The 19548-nt window shown below is 31.2% G+C and overlaps 2 protein-coding genes across 6 annotated transcripts; both read left to right on the forward strand.

The window, feature by feature from the left end:
- Window positions 1-259: 259 nt before the first annotated feature.
- On the forward strand, window positions 260-5377 carry LOC114376415 (uridine 5'-monophosphate synthase-like). 2 transcript variants are annotated; one of them, XM_028334515.1, is made up of 7 exons: window positions 260-405; window positions 1984-2839; window positions 3061-3144; window positions 3405-3487; window positions 3583-3670; window positions 3756-4010; window positions 5063-5377. In XM_028334515.1, exons 2-7 carry the CDS (start codon window positions 2042-2044, stop codon window positions 5189-5191), a joined length of 1437 nt encoding a protein of 478 aa, XP_028190316.1. In that variant the 5' UTR covers window positions 260-405; window positions 1984-2041; the 3' UTR covers window positions 5192-5377. The 2 variants fall into 2 exon arrangements, with proteins under 2 accessions (XP_028190316.1, XP_028190317.1); XM_028334516.1 differs by lacking the exon at window positions 260-405 and adding an exon at window positions 965-1132.
- A 6697-nt stretch (window positions 5378-12074) lies between these two features.
- Window positions 12075-18997, forward strand: LOC114375131 (translation initiation factor eIF-2B subunit beta-like). Of its 4 annotated transcripts, none has more exons than XM_028332881.1 (11): window positions 12075-12152; window positions 12344-12400; window positions 12809-12960; window positions 13132-13419; window positions 13727-13856; window positions 15170-15277; window positions 15385-15487; window positions 15571-15696; window positions 17659-17846; window positions 17962-18089; window positions 18636-18997. In XM_028332881.1, exons 2-10 carry the CDS (start codon window positions 12348-12350, stop codon window positions 18056-18058), a joined length of 1245 nt encoding a protein of 414 aa, XP_028188682.1. In that variant the 5' UTR covers window positions 12075-12152; window positions 12344-12347; the 3' UTR covers window positions 18059-18089; window positions 18636-18997. The 4 variants fall into 4 exon arrangements, with proteins under 4 accessions (XP_028188682.1, XP_028188679.1, XP_028188678.1 ...); XM_028332878.1 differs by having other exon boundaries at window positions 12081-12152; window positions 12806-12960; XM_028332877.1 differs by having other exon boundaries at window positions 12148-12264; window positions 12806-12960.
- The last annotated feature ends 551 nt before the right edge of the window (window positions 18998-19548 follow it).

Genomic DNA, 19548 nt, shown 5'->3' on the forward strand with positions numbered 1-19548 from the left:
TTTGTAATTAATTATTTTTATATATTTTGTTAATAAGAACTAAAAAGTAATTAAAATATATTAAAAATATCACTTTCAAACTATACAAACTAAAAGAGAATTAAAATATAAAGTATAAAGATTAAAAAGAACACTTTTAAACTAAAAATAAAAGAGAATTAAAATAGATAAGGACTAAAAAAATTACTTTTAAACTATATAGATTAAAAATGTAAGAATTGTAAAAATATAAAGATCAAATCAATAATTAAAAAAAAAAAAGAAGTAATATTTTACTTATTCTTTGGAGGAGATTCCGCCGCTCACTGTCCACTTCCACTCATTCCCGTTTTCCTTTACTGGTAAGTTGTAACCCTATAAGCCGTTGCTCCCACCGCCGCCGCGCAGATCTCCGTTTCAACTTGGGTATGTCTCGTCTTTCCCTCCACATTTTTTTCTTCCTCGAGCGACTCATATACGTTTCATTCAGACCCATTTCATTGCATTGCATGTGCCATTAAGTCTTAGTCGCTGAAACCTCGTACTTCACGTCGTGTGTATGTGCGTGCCCCCTCCCCTCCTAGATACGGAATACCACGAATATGGAAATACGGTAATTTTTATATATTGATGTAAAATAAAATGCAATTATGCAAATGCTCTTGAGTGTTGTTAAAACACTGCAAATATACAACTTTTATATTGCTGGAAAAATAAACCCTCTCATCAAAAGAATGATGTCTAAAAGTGCCGAAAAGGAGTTGTCATGTTTGAAGAAGAGAGGAGGGTATGTCGTATTTTTGTTTATGTTTTTAGAAGAGAAAATGACATGTTTTGTGTGTGCACCTTTTTTTAAAAAAAAAAAAAAAAATTCTAAAGTTAAAGCAATACAAAAAAAATAAAAATTGAATAATTCTTGGATATGTATCGGAAGTGTATCATATCTGACACGGTTACGACACACCGGTACGTTTTCATAGCTCCTAACAAAATACCCAGTTGCTAATTAGGAGTAGTTGAGGGGCCAAAGTGCAATAAATGAAAATAACAGGGTTAAACAGCTCCAAACATTGCTTTTTGTTAACGAATAAAGAACACTGCATAAATTTCACGCAGCCACTTTAGCAAGCTCCATCTATCTCCCTGATTAAAGGTTCTCTGTTTCTCTCTCACTCTCTCTCTGTGATTGTTCTATTATTTATAGTGGTTCAAGTGAAGATTATGAAATGGAACTTTGCATGCCTTGTATTGATTCAGCACAGTTTGGTTTTATATATTGTTTTTTTTTTTTGTTTAATTATTTTGTGTGTTTAAAATGTTAATTGAAATTGTTATATCTTCGTCTGGGTTGTTGCATTTGGCTGAGTTTTAGTTTATTGGTTGTGGTTATACAGACTTTGGTGATAAAAAACTCGAGAACTGTGCTATGTATGATTATTTTTTCTTCTTTTGATTGACCATTAATGATAGAAGTATTATTTTGCTGTTTTTAAAAAATATATATATACTCCTCTAGTTTTGGTATTTTTCCAGTCATCGGATCCTCTGGTTTCATAATTGTTAATGTGTTTGAAAGGTGGATTGCATTTTTTTTGGTTTCTATGATCTAATTTTTGGTCCTAGAACTTGTTTGAAGGGTATCCATAATGATGCTTAGAAGTCTTAATTATTATTATTAGTATTTTGGTTGAATTATGGTTTGGCTTATTTGTTTAGGAATTTGCCTTGTGATTGTGGGATTTGTCTGTGTCTGTGTGACCTGCTGAACAAAAAAATTCATTTTCTTGAAGTCATGGTCTATTATTCTGCATTATGTATGTTGTAAGAATTACCCAATTTACGATTTCATCCACGACGTGAGAATTCTGTAATTAAATCTATGCTACGAATTCCATTCTGATGCTTAAAAGTGCAGAACAAGTATCTAAATATTATCTTATGCAGTTTTACCTCTCTACTTCAATTTTTTCGATTGAAGAGTTTTATGCATACTGGATGAAACAGGTTATCTCTAAGGTCCTAAACAATCCTCTTTCAAAAACATACCGAGAAAAGTGTGGAAATGACGACACCATCATTGGTAGAGTCTCTAGTTCTTCAACTCCATGAGATCTCAGCTGTCAAATTTGGCAACTTCAAGCTCAAATCTGGCATCTTCTCACCAATCTACATAGACCTCCGCCTCATCATATCTTACCCTTCTCTCCTCCAACAGATCTCTCAAACCCTTATTTCTTCAGTCTCTTCCACTTCCTTTGACCTCGTATGCGGTGTCCCTTACACTGCCTTACCCATTGCTACATGTGTCTCTCTTGCTCAGAACATTCCCATGGTCATGCGCCGCAAAGAAATCAAAGATTATGGCACTGCTAAAGCTATTGAAGGCGATTTCAAGCCTGGCCAAAGTTGCTTAATCATTGAGGATTTGGTTACCAGTGGCACGTCAGTTTTGGAAACTGCGGCGCCATTGCGTGCTGTGGGATTAAAGATCAGTGATGCTGTTGTGTTGATCGATAGAGAGCAAGGTGGCAGAGAAAACTTGGAGGAGAATGGCATCAAGCTGCATGCAATTATTAAATTGACTGATATGGTGAAAATTTTGGGCAATCACGGGAAGCTTGATGAAGAGATGGTAGGGGTTGTTACGAAGTTCTTAGAGGATAATCGTAAGGTTGCTGCTTTGGCAAAGGTGGAGAAGCCTGTAACCAAGGTCAAAGCTTTGCCATTTGGGGAGAGGGCTAAGCTGTCGAAGAATCCAATGGGAAAGAGGTTGTTTGAGATAATGGCTGAGAAGGAGAGTAATCTATGTTTGGCTGCTGATGTTGGAACTGCAGCTGAATTGCTTGAAATTGCTGAGAAGGTAGTTCTGATATCTTTTTTAGGAACAAGTGCTATTTTGTTCACTTGGATCATCAGCTTGCAATGTATTTTCCTACGTAGAACTTTAATTTTGTTTTTTTGCTTATATACATGAAAGAATCCTGTTTTCTTTGGCTTATTACTATCAGTTGGATTCTAATTAGAATATCGGTCATGATCATATATTTTCTTTTAACTAATTTGAACTGTTTGCTCTTTCAGGTTGGACCTGAGATATGCTTGCTGAAGACTCATGTGGATATTTTTCCAGATTTTACTGCTGATTTTGGCTCTAAGCTTCTCTCGGTATAGTGCTAAAAGAAGCTCTCTTTTGTCTATATGCCTTTTTTCCTTTACAGGATAGCACAAGAAACCTTTTGGTTTCTGATATTATTGACATTAGCACACTAGAAGATTTGCTTGAATTTATTCTAACATGATGCCAATTCCTGCCTTTAACCTATGATAAGGGTGTTTTGTACTGTGAGCATTGTGTGTGATAAGTTTCAGGCAATCTTTTACATTTCTGGTCTAGTTGGTCTAATCTATGCTTTATTTTATTGAAGATTGCAGAAAAACATAACTTCTTAATCTTTGAGGATCGTAAATTTGCTGATATTGGCAACACAGTGACCATGCAATATGAAGGGTAAGACTGCTCAATTATCATTGAATCTTTTTCTGGCTTCCTCTTAGTCTTGTCTATTTCTGCATTCAACATGACTTTCTATTCCATTATCTCAGAGGGGTTTTTCGTATATTGGATTGGGCTCATATAGTAAATGCTCACGTAATCTCAGGTCCTGGAATTGTTGATGGATTAAAATTGAAGGTCTGTATTAGCAGTAATTTTAATTATATTATCCCATAGCAACACCTCAACTCATGGCCTAACATGTTTCTTGAACCATGCTCAGGGTTTACCTCGTGGTAGGGGCCTATTACTGCTTGCTGAAATGAGCTCAGCTGGTAACCTTGCCAAGGGAGATTATACAACTTCTGCAGTAAAAATTGCTGAGGATCATTCTGACTTTGTAATTGGCTTCATCTCAGTCAATCCTGCATCATGGCCAGGGGCACCAATAAATCCTTCTTTCATTCAGGCAACCCCTGGAGTTCAAATGGTAACTGGTGGCGATGCTTTAGGGCAGCAATATAACACTCCATATTCTGTAAGTTTCTGCTTAAGCTAAAGATGTGCTAAAGTATTTTGCCTCGTTATTAGTTGTACTATCTTAGGTTGAAAAGATTTTTTTGTGGATGAAAAAGGTAAGGGGAAGGGAGAGGGAGGGTGTCCTAGTTTATCAGTCCTAAGAGCTGAGAAAAGTGCCGTCCCTTGGTTTCTGCACTGAGCATGAAACAGAAGCAGAATTAAAAAGAGAAGTTAACACTATCTTGATACATATCATTGAATATGGTTTGGACATTCAAATATAATACAAGTGATATGGATATTTTGGGGTTAGTACCTAAATATTAGGATATAAATAGAACGATGCAAAATGAATTATTGGTTTGCGTCTTGCCAAACTAATTTGATTTTCTGGCCTTCATATCAAGATTTTTTCTCTTTGGCAAACTAACTTGGTTTGCGTCTTGGCTGTAGAAGCTGTCTCCAACTAGAATTTTATCTTATCATTTGTTTTTGTAAATCTTTCTGTTAATTCTTATGATTTTATCTTGAGTGTATAACATACTTTCAAATTGTTTACAGTTCTGTTATCACTAAAGCTGTATATATATCCTGATGTAACACTCAGTTATGAACGAAACCTATTTCCCAATTACCTTCTATATTGACAAACTAGTTTATTTATATTAAATTCTCTAAAACTTTGGTCTTTAACCAAGCCAAATGACATTGTGTGATTCATGACAAGGCTTTCTTGTTATTGTTGCTGCTGTTGGTTGTAGTTTATTTCTGTGAATGACATTGTGTGATTCATGTAGCCGATCTCATTGAGTGGGATAAGGTTTTGTTGTTATTGCTGTTGTTGTTGGTCATAGTTTATTTCTGTGTGTTAATGATAGTATGATACTGTAGTGTTTCTTTTTTCTTTTTCCAAGTTCATTTATGCTTCATCTTCCCTTATGGATAACCTGGTTATGGTATAGAGATGGTAATTGTCTCATCTAATCCTTTAATTTTCTTGTAATGAAAATACATTACACCAGCATTTCTATTATCTTGTAGCATACTGAAATTGTTCAAATATTTTTCCAGGTGATCCATGATAGGGGCAGTGACATCATCATCGTGGGACGTGGCATCATCAAAGCAGCAAACCCTGCTGAGACAGCTCGTGAATATCGTCTTCAAGGATGGAATGCATATTTGGCTAAATGTAATTGATGCCTGCATTCCTAGAATAAAATTATGAGCTTAAATTATGTTTTAATGGGACATCTGATCTCACTGTAACCCAGATGAATAATCTCTTGGGGTACAATATGAAGACATTTTTCGGTTGGAATATTGAAGTGGATTTTTCATTTTCTCTGAGGAAAATAAAATTAAATATAAAAGATAGAATGGTAATATGGAATTTCATATAATTTTCCCACAATAAATATGAAGGAACCGAAGATTTATCAACTCCTCTGTTCTAAGGTTTGCTTACACTTAAACAAAGAAGCTGGTAAAGAATAGAAAGCAAATAGTATAGTCAAATAGTATGATCAAGTTCAACTATCATGATTCGATTTTGGATTCGTCGATTCTTTTTCTACTGAATGTAAGGAATCTTTCATATATTGAACTGGACTCATGTAGTATATGTTCACACAATCTGTGGCCTTAGAATTGTGGACGGACTAAAATTATTGACCTATATTAGTAGTTATTTTCATGATAAATAGTCATTTTTGTTATTGTCTTTGAAAGATAAAAATACAAAATTTAGAAGTGGAGAAAGTGTGACAAATATATCCGACTGTTAAACTTTCATCCGTTACTGTTAATAAAATAGCTTATGTGACATAGAGAGATAAATTTGTTATTAAAATGATTGCTAGTGTAACCATCTCTAGCATAGGAACATTTGTTATATAATATTTTTTGACTTTTTGTCTTTTCACTTCACTAAAAAAAATGCGAGTGTGACAAATATATTCAAACGTTAATAGTAGATTGTAATTAATTATTATAATTTGAAGAAAAAATTATAATGATTGCGATAAATTTTTTTTTACAAACTCGTAAATTAAATTGAGTGGAAAAGAAAAAAAAATACTCATTTTATAAACTATAAATAATTTTTTTAGACTCTCATGCTTCATGAAAGGTTTAAGTAAAAAAATGTTTATGGTAAAGTATTATAGTTAAATTAGATCTATGAATAATTTTTAGGAAAAATTACAATTGTAATGATACTTTTAATTTGTAAAAAACATTCACCTCCTTTGGAATGATTTTTTTTAAGGTTATGATTTTTTAGATGATTAGTCAATAAAAAATAATTGTGTATGATTTAAAAAAATAATTTAAAAATCAACAAACTTTTATTATTATAATTTGTAATTTGATATCATTGCATATATACTAATAGACATTCATATTTTATTATGAAAAATTTATTAAAAAAACAATTAAAAAAATAGTGTTTGATTAAACAAAAATTATGATTTTCTTATCGTTTTACGATAAAATAAATAAATTTCTGTGTTGATGATATTTATTCAATAATTAACAACCAAAGGATTAATTTTTTTGTAGTTGAAGAAAAGTAAGAAGAATTTGCCAAAGCAATACAAATTCACTTCCATTGGTAACATTTTATGCATGTTTCAACTGTTGATGAAGCTTGAAAATTATATAACGGGAACAGACACTTACTAGTGTGATATAGTTTTCCCAAAATTTTGTTGCAATCATTATAAATTTTTCAAAATTATAATAATTAGTCATAATCTATTATTAACATTTGGGTATATTTGTCGCATTTTTTACACTTTCCAGGACTAAATTTTATATTTTCATTTTTCAGGGACGCATTTGTCAGCGGAGTGGAAAGACGAAAAATCAGAAAAATATTATATGACAAATATGTCTATATACTGACAATTAGAGATGATCACGTTAACAATCATTTCAGTGAAAATTTTATCCCTGTGTGCCATGTAGGCTATTTTATTAACGGTGCTAGATGAAAGTTAATGGCAGAATATATTTGTTGTACTTTTTACACTTTTGGGGACTAAATTTTGTATTTTTATTTTTTAGGGATATATTTATTAGCGAATTAGGATAAAAGTGATTATTTACCCTTATTTTCATTAGAGAAAAAGGTCATATAAAATTTTTTAGAGAGTTATCTAATCACAATCCATTATTTATCATAAATTTGTTGACTTCTAAAATAATTATTTTAAAGTAATTCAAACGATGATGTTTGATTGGATAACTGTATAAAATTATTTTATATCGTAAATGGATAACATTAAACTCTTCTTATTAATTATATTTTACTATGGCAATACCTCATTTGATATCTTAAAGTTGTTTCTTCAACTATGCTCACAATTTTCCTTGTGGTGAAGGTTTATTGTTACTTGCTGAAATGATTTCATCTTTAACCTTGACAAAGGAGATTATATTGTTGCATGCAAAAATTGTTGAGGATGATTCTGACCATGTAATTGACTTCTAAATCAAACTGACATCATGGCCAGGAGCACCACCCATAAATTCTTTCAATCAACCAATGGTGACTTGTGACAATGCTTTAGGGCAATCAATATTTATTTTGGTATACGAAGGCTGTAATAAAGTTCGATTTAAAACTTAGAGCCAATTACTCAAATCCCTTATGATTAGGCTGATTTTAGTGGGTTTAGGGCAAGTAATATAAAACCATACTTTGTAACTTTCTGCTTGTTGTCATGCATCTTTTAGTTATATTCTGAAGATAAAGAGCATATTTGTATACACGTTCCATTTAGTTGGTTTACGTTTTAAAGCACCATTTTGTGAGAAACAACTATTTCTTGCTTTTAGTTGAACATGCCTTTCAGGGGTTCAAAAAGGAAAGACAAACACACTAGAAGACATGCAAAAATAATTTTCAATTATTAGTTGTACATGTTTAGGTTGAAAGAAATTTTAGGGAGGAAAAGGACACAAGAAATGAGTGGGGGATGAACTAGTTTATCAATCTTGATAGCGTAGTTACTTAATCCATTGAGAATGAAATAGAAGCAGAGTTATAAACAGTACAAGGCAGTTTATGCTGTTGCATAGGGGGCGTACATTCCTTTATTTATCCTAAGATATGATGTCTCAATTTAAATTCTTTTCTCTTCACATGTACAATTGATTTAATTAAATATTATAATCAAATATTTATATATTTTTGGTATCTTAACTTTTTAGTTAGCTTTTTTTAATGATTTTATGAGAAAATATGTCATGACAGTGTGAAATAATATTGTATTATTATGTATGGTAAATTTGTTGATTTTTATGATGATTATTTAAAAATTCATAACAACGGGGATTTGTGATTGATTGATAATATAAAATTATTTACCAATGTGGATAAGTAGCAATTAAACTCTTATTTTATTGTGAGCGCATATTATTTCTTAGATTTAATTACCCATTTAGTCCATATAGTTTCCAAACTTATCCCTTTTAGTCTTGATAGTTAATAAGTAAATCTTTTAGTCCCTATAATTTATAATTAATAAGTAGATTTTTTAGTCCCTGTTTATATTTTAATTCTCAAAAGCTCCCTATCGGCTATCGTTAAATTTTGTAACTCTGTTAGTTAAAGAATTTTAATGGCAGAGGCCTTTTGGGAATTAAAATGTAAACTTCATGCACTAAAAAATTCACTTATTAACTATAGGAACTAAAAGGGGTAAGTTTGAAAACTATAAGGACTAAATGGGTAGTTAAACTTATTTCTTATTAGGGAGTTGTTATTAGCCTCATTTCCATTGGGGATGACATCTTTTTTTATTTCGAAAATGTATTTCCCATGAAATCATGGTTTTGTTGTATAACCGCATACAAAATCTACAATGAAAACATGTCTTCCTTGTAGTGCAAGGGGTGTGAAAAATTACATAACAGTTTTTGTTTCAGATTTTGTATGTGGAAACATGAGTATTTTGTATGCACCTCCATAATACAACGAAAACATATTTCTATTGCAGTATAGTATAGAGGTGCGTACAAATACTTAACAAAATCATAATTTTGCCTACAAAATGTCAAACAAAAACATGTATTTGTTATATATTTTGTTCTCACCACCTTTTTATATAACAAAACATGTTTTTGTTAGGTATTATTTCACAAAATAAATTTTAGAAATAAGTTACCTTTTTACTTGAATTAATTTTTATACAAATTATACTAGTGGCAAAACACATTACCTTTTTTTTTAACAATGATCAAATTAATTCTTACATAAATTATCTTTTTTATTTAAATTTAAATTAATGATGACATAAATTACTCTTTTCAATTGTAATCAAATTAATATCATGAATTGATTTGATCACTATTAATAAATGTAATTCTTATAATAACCAATTTGATTAGTTTTATACATGGTAACTTGTACCCAATTAATTTAATTTTAATTAAAAAATATATTAAGTACTATTAAAACTAATAAATTATATCACAATTAATTTGACTACTTAAAAAAGGTAATTTGAATTTATAATTAATAAAAAAATCATAAAAAAACACAACAGAAAATGTGATTCTGTTGTACTCTTTATCAAGATGCATAATGAAATTATATTTCCGTCGTGTATTTTTTTTTGGATTTTATAAAAAAATACATAACAGAGATAGGATTTTCTTGTGTATGTCAATGCAAATTTCTCTTATATAATTTGTATAAAATTCTAAATTTAAGGTTGTGTTTAGTTTTGATTAGAATGACAAAAATACAAGAGAATTTTATACTTTTCACATGAAATTCACATTTTTATAATCTATTTTAATTCAAAATTTTCTCTTATATTTTTTTCTTCTTTATTTTCATCCTCTAAACCAAACACACCATAGGATTAACCATCATTGTAATCATCACTTATTTTGCAAATTAATTTCTATTTGTTGTCGTGCATCTTTTAGTTATGCTAAAGATAATGATTTGCTAAAAATTGTCATTATTAGTTGTACTTTGTTTTGGGTAGAAAAGAAAATTTGTGTGGGAAAAATGTAAATGTAGGGGAGGCTAAAAATATTAAAACTCATACAAACTAATGAAAGAGGCATAAGTCAATACAAATGATAAGACCCAACAAAAAAACCTAAATATATAATATGTTTGATCTATTTTTTTTTCAAGTAGAGCTTCTTAGTTAGGTCTCCGCCACAGTTAAAATAAATTAGGTCTCCATCACTACGTTATTTTCCTTTTTACTTCAGATGAAGTCATGTATTTTTTCTATTTTTTATTTTTTGAAAGTCAAATAGTATTATATATCATAGTAAAAAAGATATACAATTTGCACCAGAAGTGCAGTTGGAACCACAAAAAAGAGGTCATCTCTCTAAACAAAAAACAAGTTGGCCTCATCTATGTCAACTATAAACAATCGAAAGGACATAGACACCATGAGGATAGTTGTGCACAATTGCCACTTGTGATCCTATTATGTATGTAGGCAAGTCGATGGATGAAAGCTTAATAGTTAACTAAGGAGGTTTAACACAATTAGTTGGATAGTGTCCGTGAGTTATTGAAAATAATCCTGGGTTTGATTTCTATGAATAAAAAAACTTAACAATTTCACCTCTGTTTTAAGATCATCATGGACATCCCTGACAATGCTCTGATTTAGGAGTTAGTATGAATAATCACCTGATAAGAATATTTAAAGAAACATAGAAAAGTTATATGAGAAAACTCTGCATAAAAATGAAAGGGAATTTGGTTAACATATTCATTTCATCATTATTGGTATGATGAAATGAAACTTTTGGAGTTTTCAACCCTTGTAATCAATTTTATAAAAACTAAACGATGATCGATCTAATAAGGGTATTGGGTTCACGTGTTATTGATCAAACTAGTGTGTCATTAATTGAGCTACATAAGCCATTATTAAATATAATAATATAAATATTAGAAAAATATGCAATATATTTATTTTATTTTCCATTTTTAAAATGTTTAAATATGTGTTTCATTCTCGTAAAATAATTCATTTTGGTTTTATTACCTGAATTTCATTTTTTTTTATTTTACAACTTTGAAAATTTTATTTTTTGCTTTTAGTACGTAATGTTAGTCAGAGTCGTGATAATGTGATGCTCGTTAGCTTATCATATTATATAAGACTAAGGACAGAATGCTAAGGATAAGAATATATAAATAACTACATCTGCATTTTATAAAAGAAAGATAAATAGTATCAAACTTAACAATTTGTCCCAATAAGTTGCTGGATGTTTACATCTCCAGGAAAATGTCATATTCCACATGTCTATTTAGATATCGAAAGTGAACCATTACATCAAATATTAAACAATTTTAGCTCTCATTTTAATAGTAACATGAAATTTGCAAGATTAATTAATTACATAGATATGCACAAGCACGTAATGAAAAGAAGGTAAGATAATCTACCTAAAAATGATTGAATTTGGGAATTTTCACATCCACATCATATGAAATCAAACAAATTCCCAAATATAAAATGTAAGTCAATAAACTCACCGTTTCTTAAGCCTTATGAAAGCATATGATATCTCCATCTCCGAGTTGCAAATATAAAATGTAAGTCAATAAACTCAATTTTCAGAATGTTAAAGAACATACTTAGAATTTCTCAGAAACTAGTTTTCTTTTTTTTTGGAAGGCTTCTCAGAAACTAATTAATTATTAACATGGAGAGTAACCTTTCTGACGTGGAAGACAAACTATGCTGCATTCATGGAGGATACTTAGAACTTCCTTTATGATTTTCTAATTAAACTTTTATAGTTTAAAAAATAAATTATTTTATAGGCATTAATTTATAAAGTACTTTCCCCTTACATATTTAATTATAGTACAAAATTTTGGTATTTTTCCTACGTAGTTAAAATTTGGAAAATAATGTACATAAATAGGTAGTTATTTTTCAATTTTTGCTACCATTTTTAACTAAGATTATTTACTACAAATACATTATTTGTAAAAAAAAATTAAAATATTTACAAACACCCAACTTAACTTTTATCGCATAAGCTAAAAATTCTAAGTGGTTATGAAATTATAGTATGGGATACGTTTTGGTGGCATTTCAGATTTGGTGTTATTTTTCAACGTAGTATCGGTGGCGGGTATCTCGGATTTAAAAGCGTACGCAACTGGGAATAAAACCCAAGACACTATTATTCTGTTACAACTCAAGGATTGAATTGAACCAACACCCTTTTACTTGATATTATTATTGTAACGCTACTTTAATTAGGTTACTTACCATTTTACTCTTATAATTAATTCTTTCTCTGTTTTTTCTTGATTATTATTATTGTTATTATTGTTTTCAGGAAAATGCCGGATGTTCAAGCCCTTGTTAATGATTTTGTGAATCTGCTTAAGAAACGGTGAGTTTTTTCTCCTTCTCTGCTGATGTTTGAGTTTAATGAAAGGTGTATTAGGGATAATCATGTCACTTGTGAGGTTTAGGAACTGATTTTTGTTGTTTTCTCTAGTCTGGGGGAGTGCTGCGTGTTTCATTTTTTTGTAACAGAGGTAATAGGTATCTTTCACGGAGTTTTTTTTTTTTTTTTTATCTATAGGAATTGAATATGGTACCAGGGGTTTACAACATTATACACTCACACACCCTGCTCAACCAATTGAGCTAGACCCCCTTGATATCTTTTACGAGGATAATCTTACTCTAACCGAATTGGACCATTATATGTTGTGTTTGTTTGAGTCATTATTTGTTGTTGTTTTTATAATTTCTATTTGTTTATCTATTTATCTTCTTGTTGTGATGCTAGTAGAATTGAAGGGTCTCAAGCCACAGCAAAGCAGACAGCAGTGTTGCTACGCTCGGTGATTTCACAGCAGCGGGTGCCACACACAAACCAGGCCACAGTTCTGATTAATGCAGTAAGGGCGGTGGGGGAGCAAATTATTGATGTTAATCCTATTGGTATATGAATTGTTATTATTTTTTTTTTAATAAATATGCATTTTGTGTGTGGTGTTTAATATATTTATAAAAGTCAAAGTATGCTTTGTTGAAGGATGTTTTATAGTCATTTTGGGAATTGAGATTAGTTTATTGTTTTTCTATCATGTCGTGTTATGTATGTGATTGTAGAGTTAGCTGTGGGAAATATCGTGAGGCGTGTTTTGCACATTATAAGGGAGGAGGATCTTTCCCTTGTGACAGATGCTGTGGCTGGTTTGGGGATGTTTGCTGGAAGTGATGATGAGGATGATGTTGAGCGAGATGATTATCCTGCTTTATCCGCGGCTTCTGTTGCAGCTGCTGCAAGAAGCACCTCGCGTCCACCGTCATTGCAAACTCTTCTTGAGGATGTGACTGATTCAGCTGTTGTTCCACCAACACCTTCATCGGGCGGTGACTCTGAAGGGATAAGTAGAAGTGAGGATGACATGAGACTTGAGATTGTGATTTGTTATAACTTTAAAATGTTTTCTGCTTTTTGATAAAACAAAATTGGATTGTCTATTTTGATAGTTGATATGCAAAAATTCAAGCTTAAATGCAATGGAAAAATTGTTTTTTTCATTTCACTTTTTCACATGCAAATTTTTTTATGGTCGACCCCTGTGATTATTGTATAATATTGGTTCCTTGTTGCTGTTTGGCATTTGATGTAGAAATTGTTGTTCACGTATTCAACCACATTTATATATTTGAGTTTGAATTTTGTTTTCTTTTGTTACAGCTCTTGAAAAAGGTTCAAGTGGTCGGAAGTTTAAGCATGATGTCATTGAAGCAGTCAATGAACTCATCCAAGACATAACCTCTTGCCATGAACAAATAGCAGAGCAGGCAGTAGAACATATTCATCAAAAGTTCGTTTCACCAGAACTACTTGAGATATATTGTTTATCTCTTGCTACTTTAAAGATCTTGAAAACATGCCATACAAGATCCCAAAAGCCAGATTGACCTGTGATTAAAAAAACTTGTGAGGAAAAACATATTTACATGTCACGAATAGGCATTGGTAATATTACATTATAACTATTTTGAGATGAGTTTAATTCTTAAATCACTAACTAAACTGTTGTTGTAAACTTGTAATCTAAAACTTAGATAGGAGGCAATCCATATTCTCAATATCTGATCCTTTCTTTTTTGAGTTCTTTCTACATTATTTCGATTGTGGGGGGCAAAGATTGGACATACAATGGCAAGGACCAACACAACGGAAGATTCCAATTAATTTTTGGTTTAACTATTTATATGGTTGAGTTTAACAAGATACACTTTAGTTTAAACTTTCCCTTGTAGGCTGTTTCAGCCTTATTTTAACTTTTCGAGGGGACTGCATTAGCTTTATTTAAAAGCATGATGCCATTATTGGTCTTGGATATAAAACAAATAAAATAATAATTTATTATTTTATGAACATATGGCATTTTTATTGGGCGGGATTATTACTATTGGATGGCATAATTGGTTAAAGAGCAATATTGAAGTACATAATATTAAACTTAGATTAACTTAGACTATTATTCATGTATTTGATAAATGCCTTGTAATTTACAACATTAAACAACAAAGTCTTCATTGTTTTACCTTTTTGAAACCAACTTTAAATGGTTTGTTGCTTCTTGTTTATTGGGGAAATGAGTTGTTTCATCCATTAGGGTCCATACATTTTCCATCTGTTAGATCAGTGTTTGAGTTTCCCAAACATACCTTGCAGGTTTATTATAGGAGGAAGGGAAAAAAGGGGAAATCAATAGTTGTATAGGGCAGTAATTAGGAGAAGCATATAAACCCTTGAGGGCAGTAACAGAGGGGAGATTCTGATTTTGTTTTTGTTGACTGGATTTCCAGTGTGAAAGGAGAATTGCTCCTTTGGGGTACCTGCGTGTACCTTGTTTCTTTTTACCTTAATTGCTAATACAGGAGATTCATTCTTTTCCATTCTTTTTTCCCTCTATCATTCTATACATTCTTAAGTGATATGTTTAGAGATCTAATCCAGTCTGAAAAGGGGTGGGTGCTAACACCTCTTTTTCTATTATTTATTGTCTTGCATCCCTCTTGTCTTAAATAACCAAGGCATATGTAATTCTGTTGATTTTTGTGATTATATCTTGATTTTATGATTTTATTCATTTTCTTTCTTATTTGTTTTCATTGTTAATTTCAGTGAGGTAATATTAACACTAGGTAGTTCAAAAACAGTGTTGGAATTTCTTTGTGCTGCAAAGGAGAAAAAGAGATCATTTAAGGTCGTTGTTGCTGAAGGTGCCCCAAGGTTTGTAGTTAGGGCTAATTAGCATTTGCAAGGCATGATTATGGTTTATTAGCAATGACTTTTTATTCTTGGTAAAACCATTCAATGTTGACTGCATATGCTATCAGATATCAGGGACAAGTCCTTGCAAAAGAATTGGCTGCTAGAGGCATACAGACCACAGTAATTGCTGATTCTGCGACTTTTGCTATGATTTCCCAAGTGAATATGGTATGTGACAATGGTGATATAAATTTTGGAATCAAGACACTTGTGCTGAATTTTAATTTTGATTTCAACCTATCATTTTATAGGTTATAGTTGGAGCTCATGCTGTCATGGCTAACGGTGGAGTAATTGCCCCGATAGGGTTACATATGGTTGCACTTGCAGCTCAAAGGCATGCTGTTCCTTTTGTTGTACTTGCTGGGAGTCACAAGGTAAATTTTTCACTTATAATCTCTTCTCCTTCACATCTTTCGTGCTATAGGAAACAAGAATTCTTATGACTTTTGATGTCTCTCCACAATTTCTTTCCTGTTCTGTTAAACGGGTGACAGTTTATTGCCAAATCTGTCAGAGGCAAAGAGTTAGATGATTTTTTGACACATATAGACTTGAGAATTAGTTGTTATATGTCTAAGTTGATTGATCTAATAATACAATGCAGTTTGTAATTTTGTAAATTGAAATATCAGAATCATAATAAATTTTATTCATTTTTAAGATATTTTATTGAATTTTCAAAAATAACCAAACAGTCTTTAGTAGTTCAAACAAAATTTTAGCAACATAATATGATTTGAATTTAATTAAAATATTTTTTTTTGTGTCTGTATGACACTAGTTTTAACATTTGAACCTAACTTTTTTTTAAAAAAAGGTAGAAATAGAGGATAAGCATAGAGGATATCAAACATTTGAACCTAACTGGCTATGAATGGTCAACCCATAATGATCCATAACCATTACATTTTTGTCCTTGTTTGTTGGTATTTAGATAACTTATTATGAATTAAAAATTAAAATGGCTGTGGCGGAGAAGGGATAAATGATTGGAATGACTTTTGAGAGAGAGAATGATTTGAATGACTTTGGGATGTATATACATATATAAATAAACAAAAAATAATCTTTGATATATATAGATCTATATTAGAGTATTATAGTTATAGTATCTGGCAGTAGTACTAGTTATCTAACTATCTCCACCAGCTCAGCTAGTCAGTTATAACATGTAGCTACAATTGTCAACTGTTGTTATGACTCATGTATAAGTACTCTTCTATAGATCAATAATCTTATCTCAATAATATTGGTTCTCAGTTATATTCATTCTCTCTCTTTTCTCTCTCAACTACCGAACTTTAATGAGGTATCAGGAGGTTATCTCCAATCTAAAAAAACTTGTAAAGTTCTCAGCAGTTACTTTGAAATAATGTCAACTGAACTTTATAAAAATTAGGTGATAGTGAAGCATTGCATTTCTAATATATAGCCATATTTATTTAACTAGGATTTAAGCTTGTTTATTTCACTTGATAAAATTTTATTTTAATACAATATAATTAAAATTTATAATAAATAAGTATCTTGGAATATAAAATGAATAATTTAAATTGTGATCATTTCTTAAAAAAAAAAACTATTGAATTTCAATTTAGAGATAGAGATAAAGGAGGGTAGATTGAAAGGGATTGGTAGTAAAGAAGATCAAATATACAAATAAAGATAAAAGGAGGTAGATTAAGATGATCGAGAGATAAGTTTTTTGGCTAGTTAGAGGGTTAGCATATGAAATACATTTCCAAAAGAGAAAAGAGAAAGAGAATATTGAGAATGTCTAATAGAAGAGTGGATTAATTGTGGGGGTAGTGTGTGAAATGCATCTCCAAGTTGTGTATTCTATATAAGAGTAGATTATTTCAATTCTACAAGTTGGAGAAATCCAAATTCATTTTCTGTTTTAAAAAATTGTACAATCAGAAATTGAAGGTAATGAGTGTCAATAGATTTCTGAAATCAATTTTGGTTATACTCCAATTGGCTGGTGTATGCCTCTGATCTATTAACGAATGGAAGTTTAGAGTCTGATATCTCAAGTTGTTCAAATTGGTTCTGATACTCTTGACCTAATGATGGGATTTGTTGAGATTGAAAAATTAGAATTGAACAATATTTTGTATGACAATAAGGAAATAACTGTTTCTCAGTTATTGTTTCAGTTAAGATGTGTACAGATGTGATAGAATTACTTATACACAATATCTCTAGGTTTTCCCTTAATGGCTAGTGAAGAAACTATGATGCCTTAATCCTATTTTAGAATTAAATTGTGTTCTGCTGCATCTTGTTGGTTACCAACTAGTCTTTCATTGAAAATTGCTTTATTTTTTTGACAGTTGTGCCCTTTGTATCCACACAATCCTCAAGTCCTACTGACTGAGCTGAGATCCCCATCTGAGCTTCTTGACTTTGGGGAATTCTCAGATTTGATGGATTCTGCAACTGGTTCTGGTTCTCTTCATGTTGTTAATCCAGCATTTGATTATGTGCCACCAAACCTTGTTAGTCTCTTTATTACTGACACGTAAGTTAAACCAACATTAATGAAGAAAACTAGCTTTACTTCATCAATGACTTGAGAAAGTGAGTTGTATTATTTGGTTTCTTTTCTTGCATTCGCTGGTTTTGGAACTTCTCAGTGGAGGGCATAACCCGTCATATATGTACCGGCTCATAGCTGATTACTACTCCGCTGATGATTTGGTAGTGAAACAAAGACCTACTACAGGGAGTTGAGTTCAGCTACCCCAATTTTTTTCCTACAACTGTAAGCAACCATTTAAATTTTTGTATTCTTGCATTTTGTCCTGTATTCTATTGTGTTTTTTTTTTATCCGTAGAAATTGAGCACAGTATCAAAGGGTTTAAAACACTCGCACACCCTGCTCAACCAATTGAGCTAGACCCCCTTGGTCTATATTCTATTGGTTGAGAGGACTGGTGAAGCAGCTGTATTAATTTTGAAACAGATTTGTGTAGAAGTTGGTGTTTGTGCATAGTCAATGGTACAAGGGCACACAACCCACCTACTAGTGATCTGAGTTTCTTTCAATAATCTATGTTCCATCTCTGTTTCACCAGTTTTCATTCTTTTGGATGAGGGCTAATTTTTAATGATAAGTATTTTCATTAAAAGTTGAAACATGCAATTCTTTAAATGAACCATGTTATTCATGACTTTTGACAGTCAAACAATATATTCTTATTGTTGTTGCTATCCAACCATCTAAGAATTGTGTAATAAATGTTTTGCAATGGATTTTTTGTTTTAAAGGGACTTCTATTTATTGACATTTCGGTGCTCAATTTTCAGGTCGTTGTGATGCTATCTGAGGCTGAGGAACCTCTGGATTGTGACATATATGCATGATCATTTGTGCAAATAGAAAATAAATCTCGTGTAATGCTGGGGATTGGGGTGGAGAAATTATAACAGGGAAAATGATGAGGGAAAATACCAAGTGAAACTAGGAAAATTCCAATTTTTTTGTGGTTGTTGGTTTTACGGTACATTTTTGTTTACACATAAAGAAATGATAATAGTTTCTTAGTCGTTATAGATAAACATCTTGTCTAGTTTATTTCAATTGTTTAAAAGTGTGGTTGCGACAGTAACTTTTTTTTGTAAGGAATTTTTTTGGAAACATAAATCCAAGTGGAAGGATTGTCTTGAAATGCACAAGTAATTTATCCATAAACATTTGGATCTTCATCTAAAAAAGACTATTTTCATACATATTACGTTTTGCGTAAGGACCTTTTTCAGTGATGTGTTTTGTAAGTTTTTATATTAAATCAAATTAATTTTCACTGGTTATTCCACTCACTTAAAATTGCAATTAAGTTTAACTACTAGTTATCATGTGAAACTAAAAAAAAAAAACTCTTCCAAATGCCATGTAAATCTAGTCAAGCCAAGCAATCCGAATGAAAGTAAAAATAGAGACAACGAAACATGGATTACACAAGTAAAAACCAAGACTTTCTAAGACAGGTTCAATCAGGTCACAACCAAGTCAACGTTCATTGGTAGTTCTGTTATTTATAGTGTTTTTTTTATCCCCAATGTTCTAACAAAAGGTGGCAACCAACCTCATGATTTTCTTGCAAAGCTAGTATTTGCCAACAGGAAAAACTTTATTTCCATCAAACATACTAGGACTTTATTTTCGTGAAAGAATATAAATTTTCATTAATTCCTTTATTTTCATAAATTCATTGTGGGT

This window comes from Glycine soja, chromosome 11 (genome assembly GCF_004193775.1).
Source record: "Glycine soja cultivar W05 chromosome 11, ASM419377v2, whole genome shotgun sequence".
In the NCBI taxonomy this organism is placed as follows: Eukaryota; Viridiplantae; Streptophyta; class Magnoliopsida; order Fabales; family Fabaceae; genus Glycine; species Glycine soja.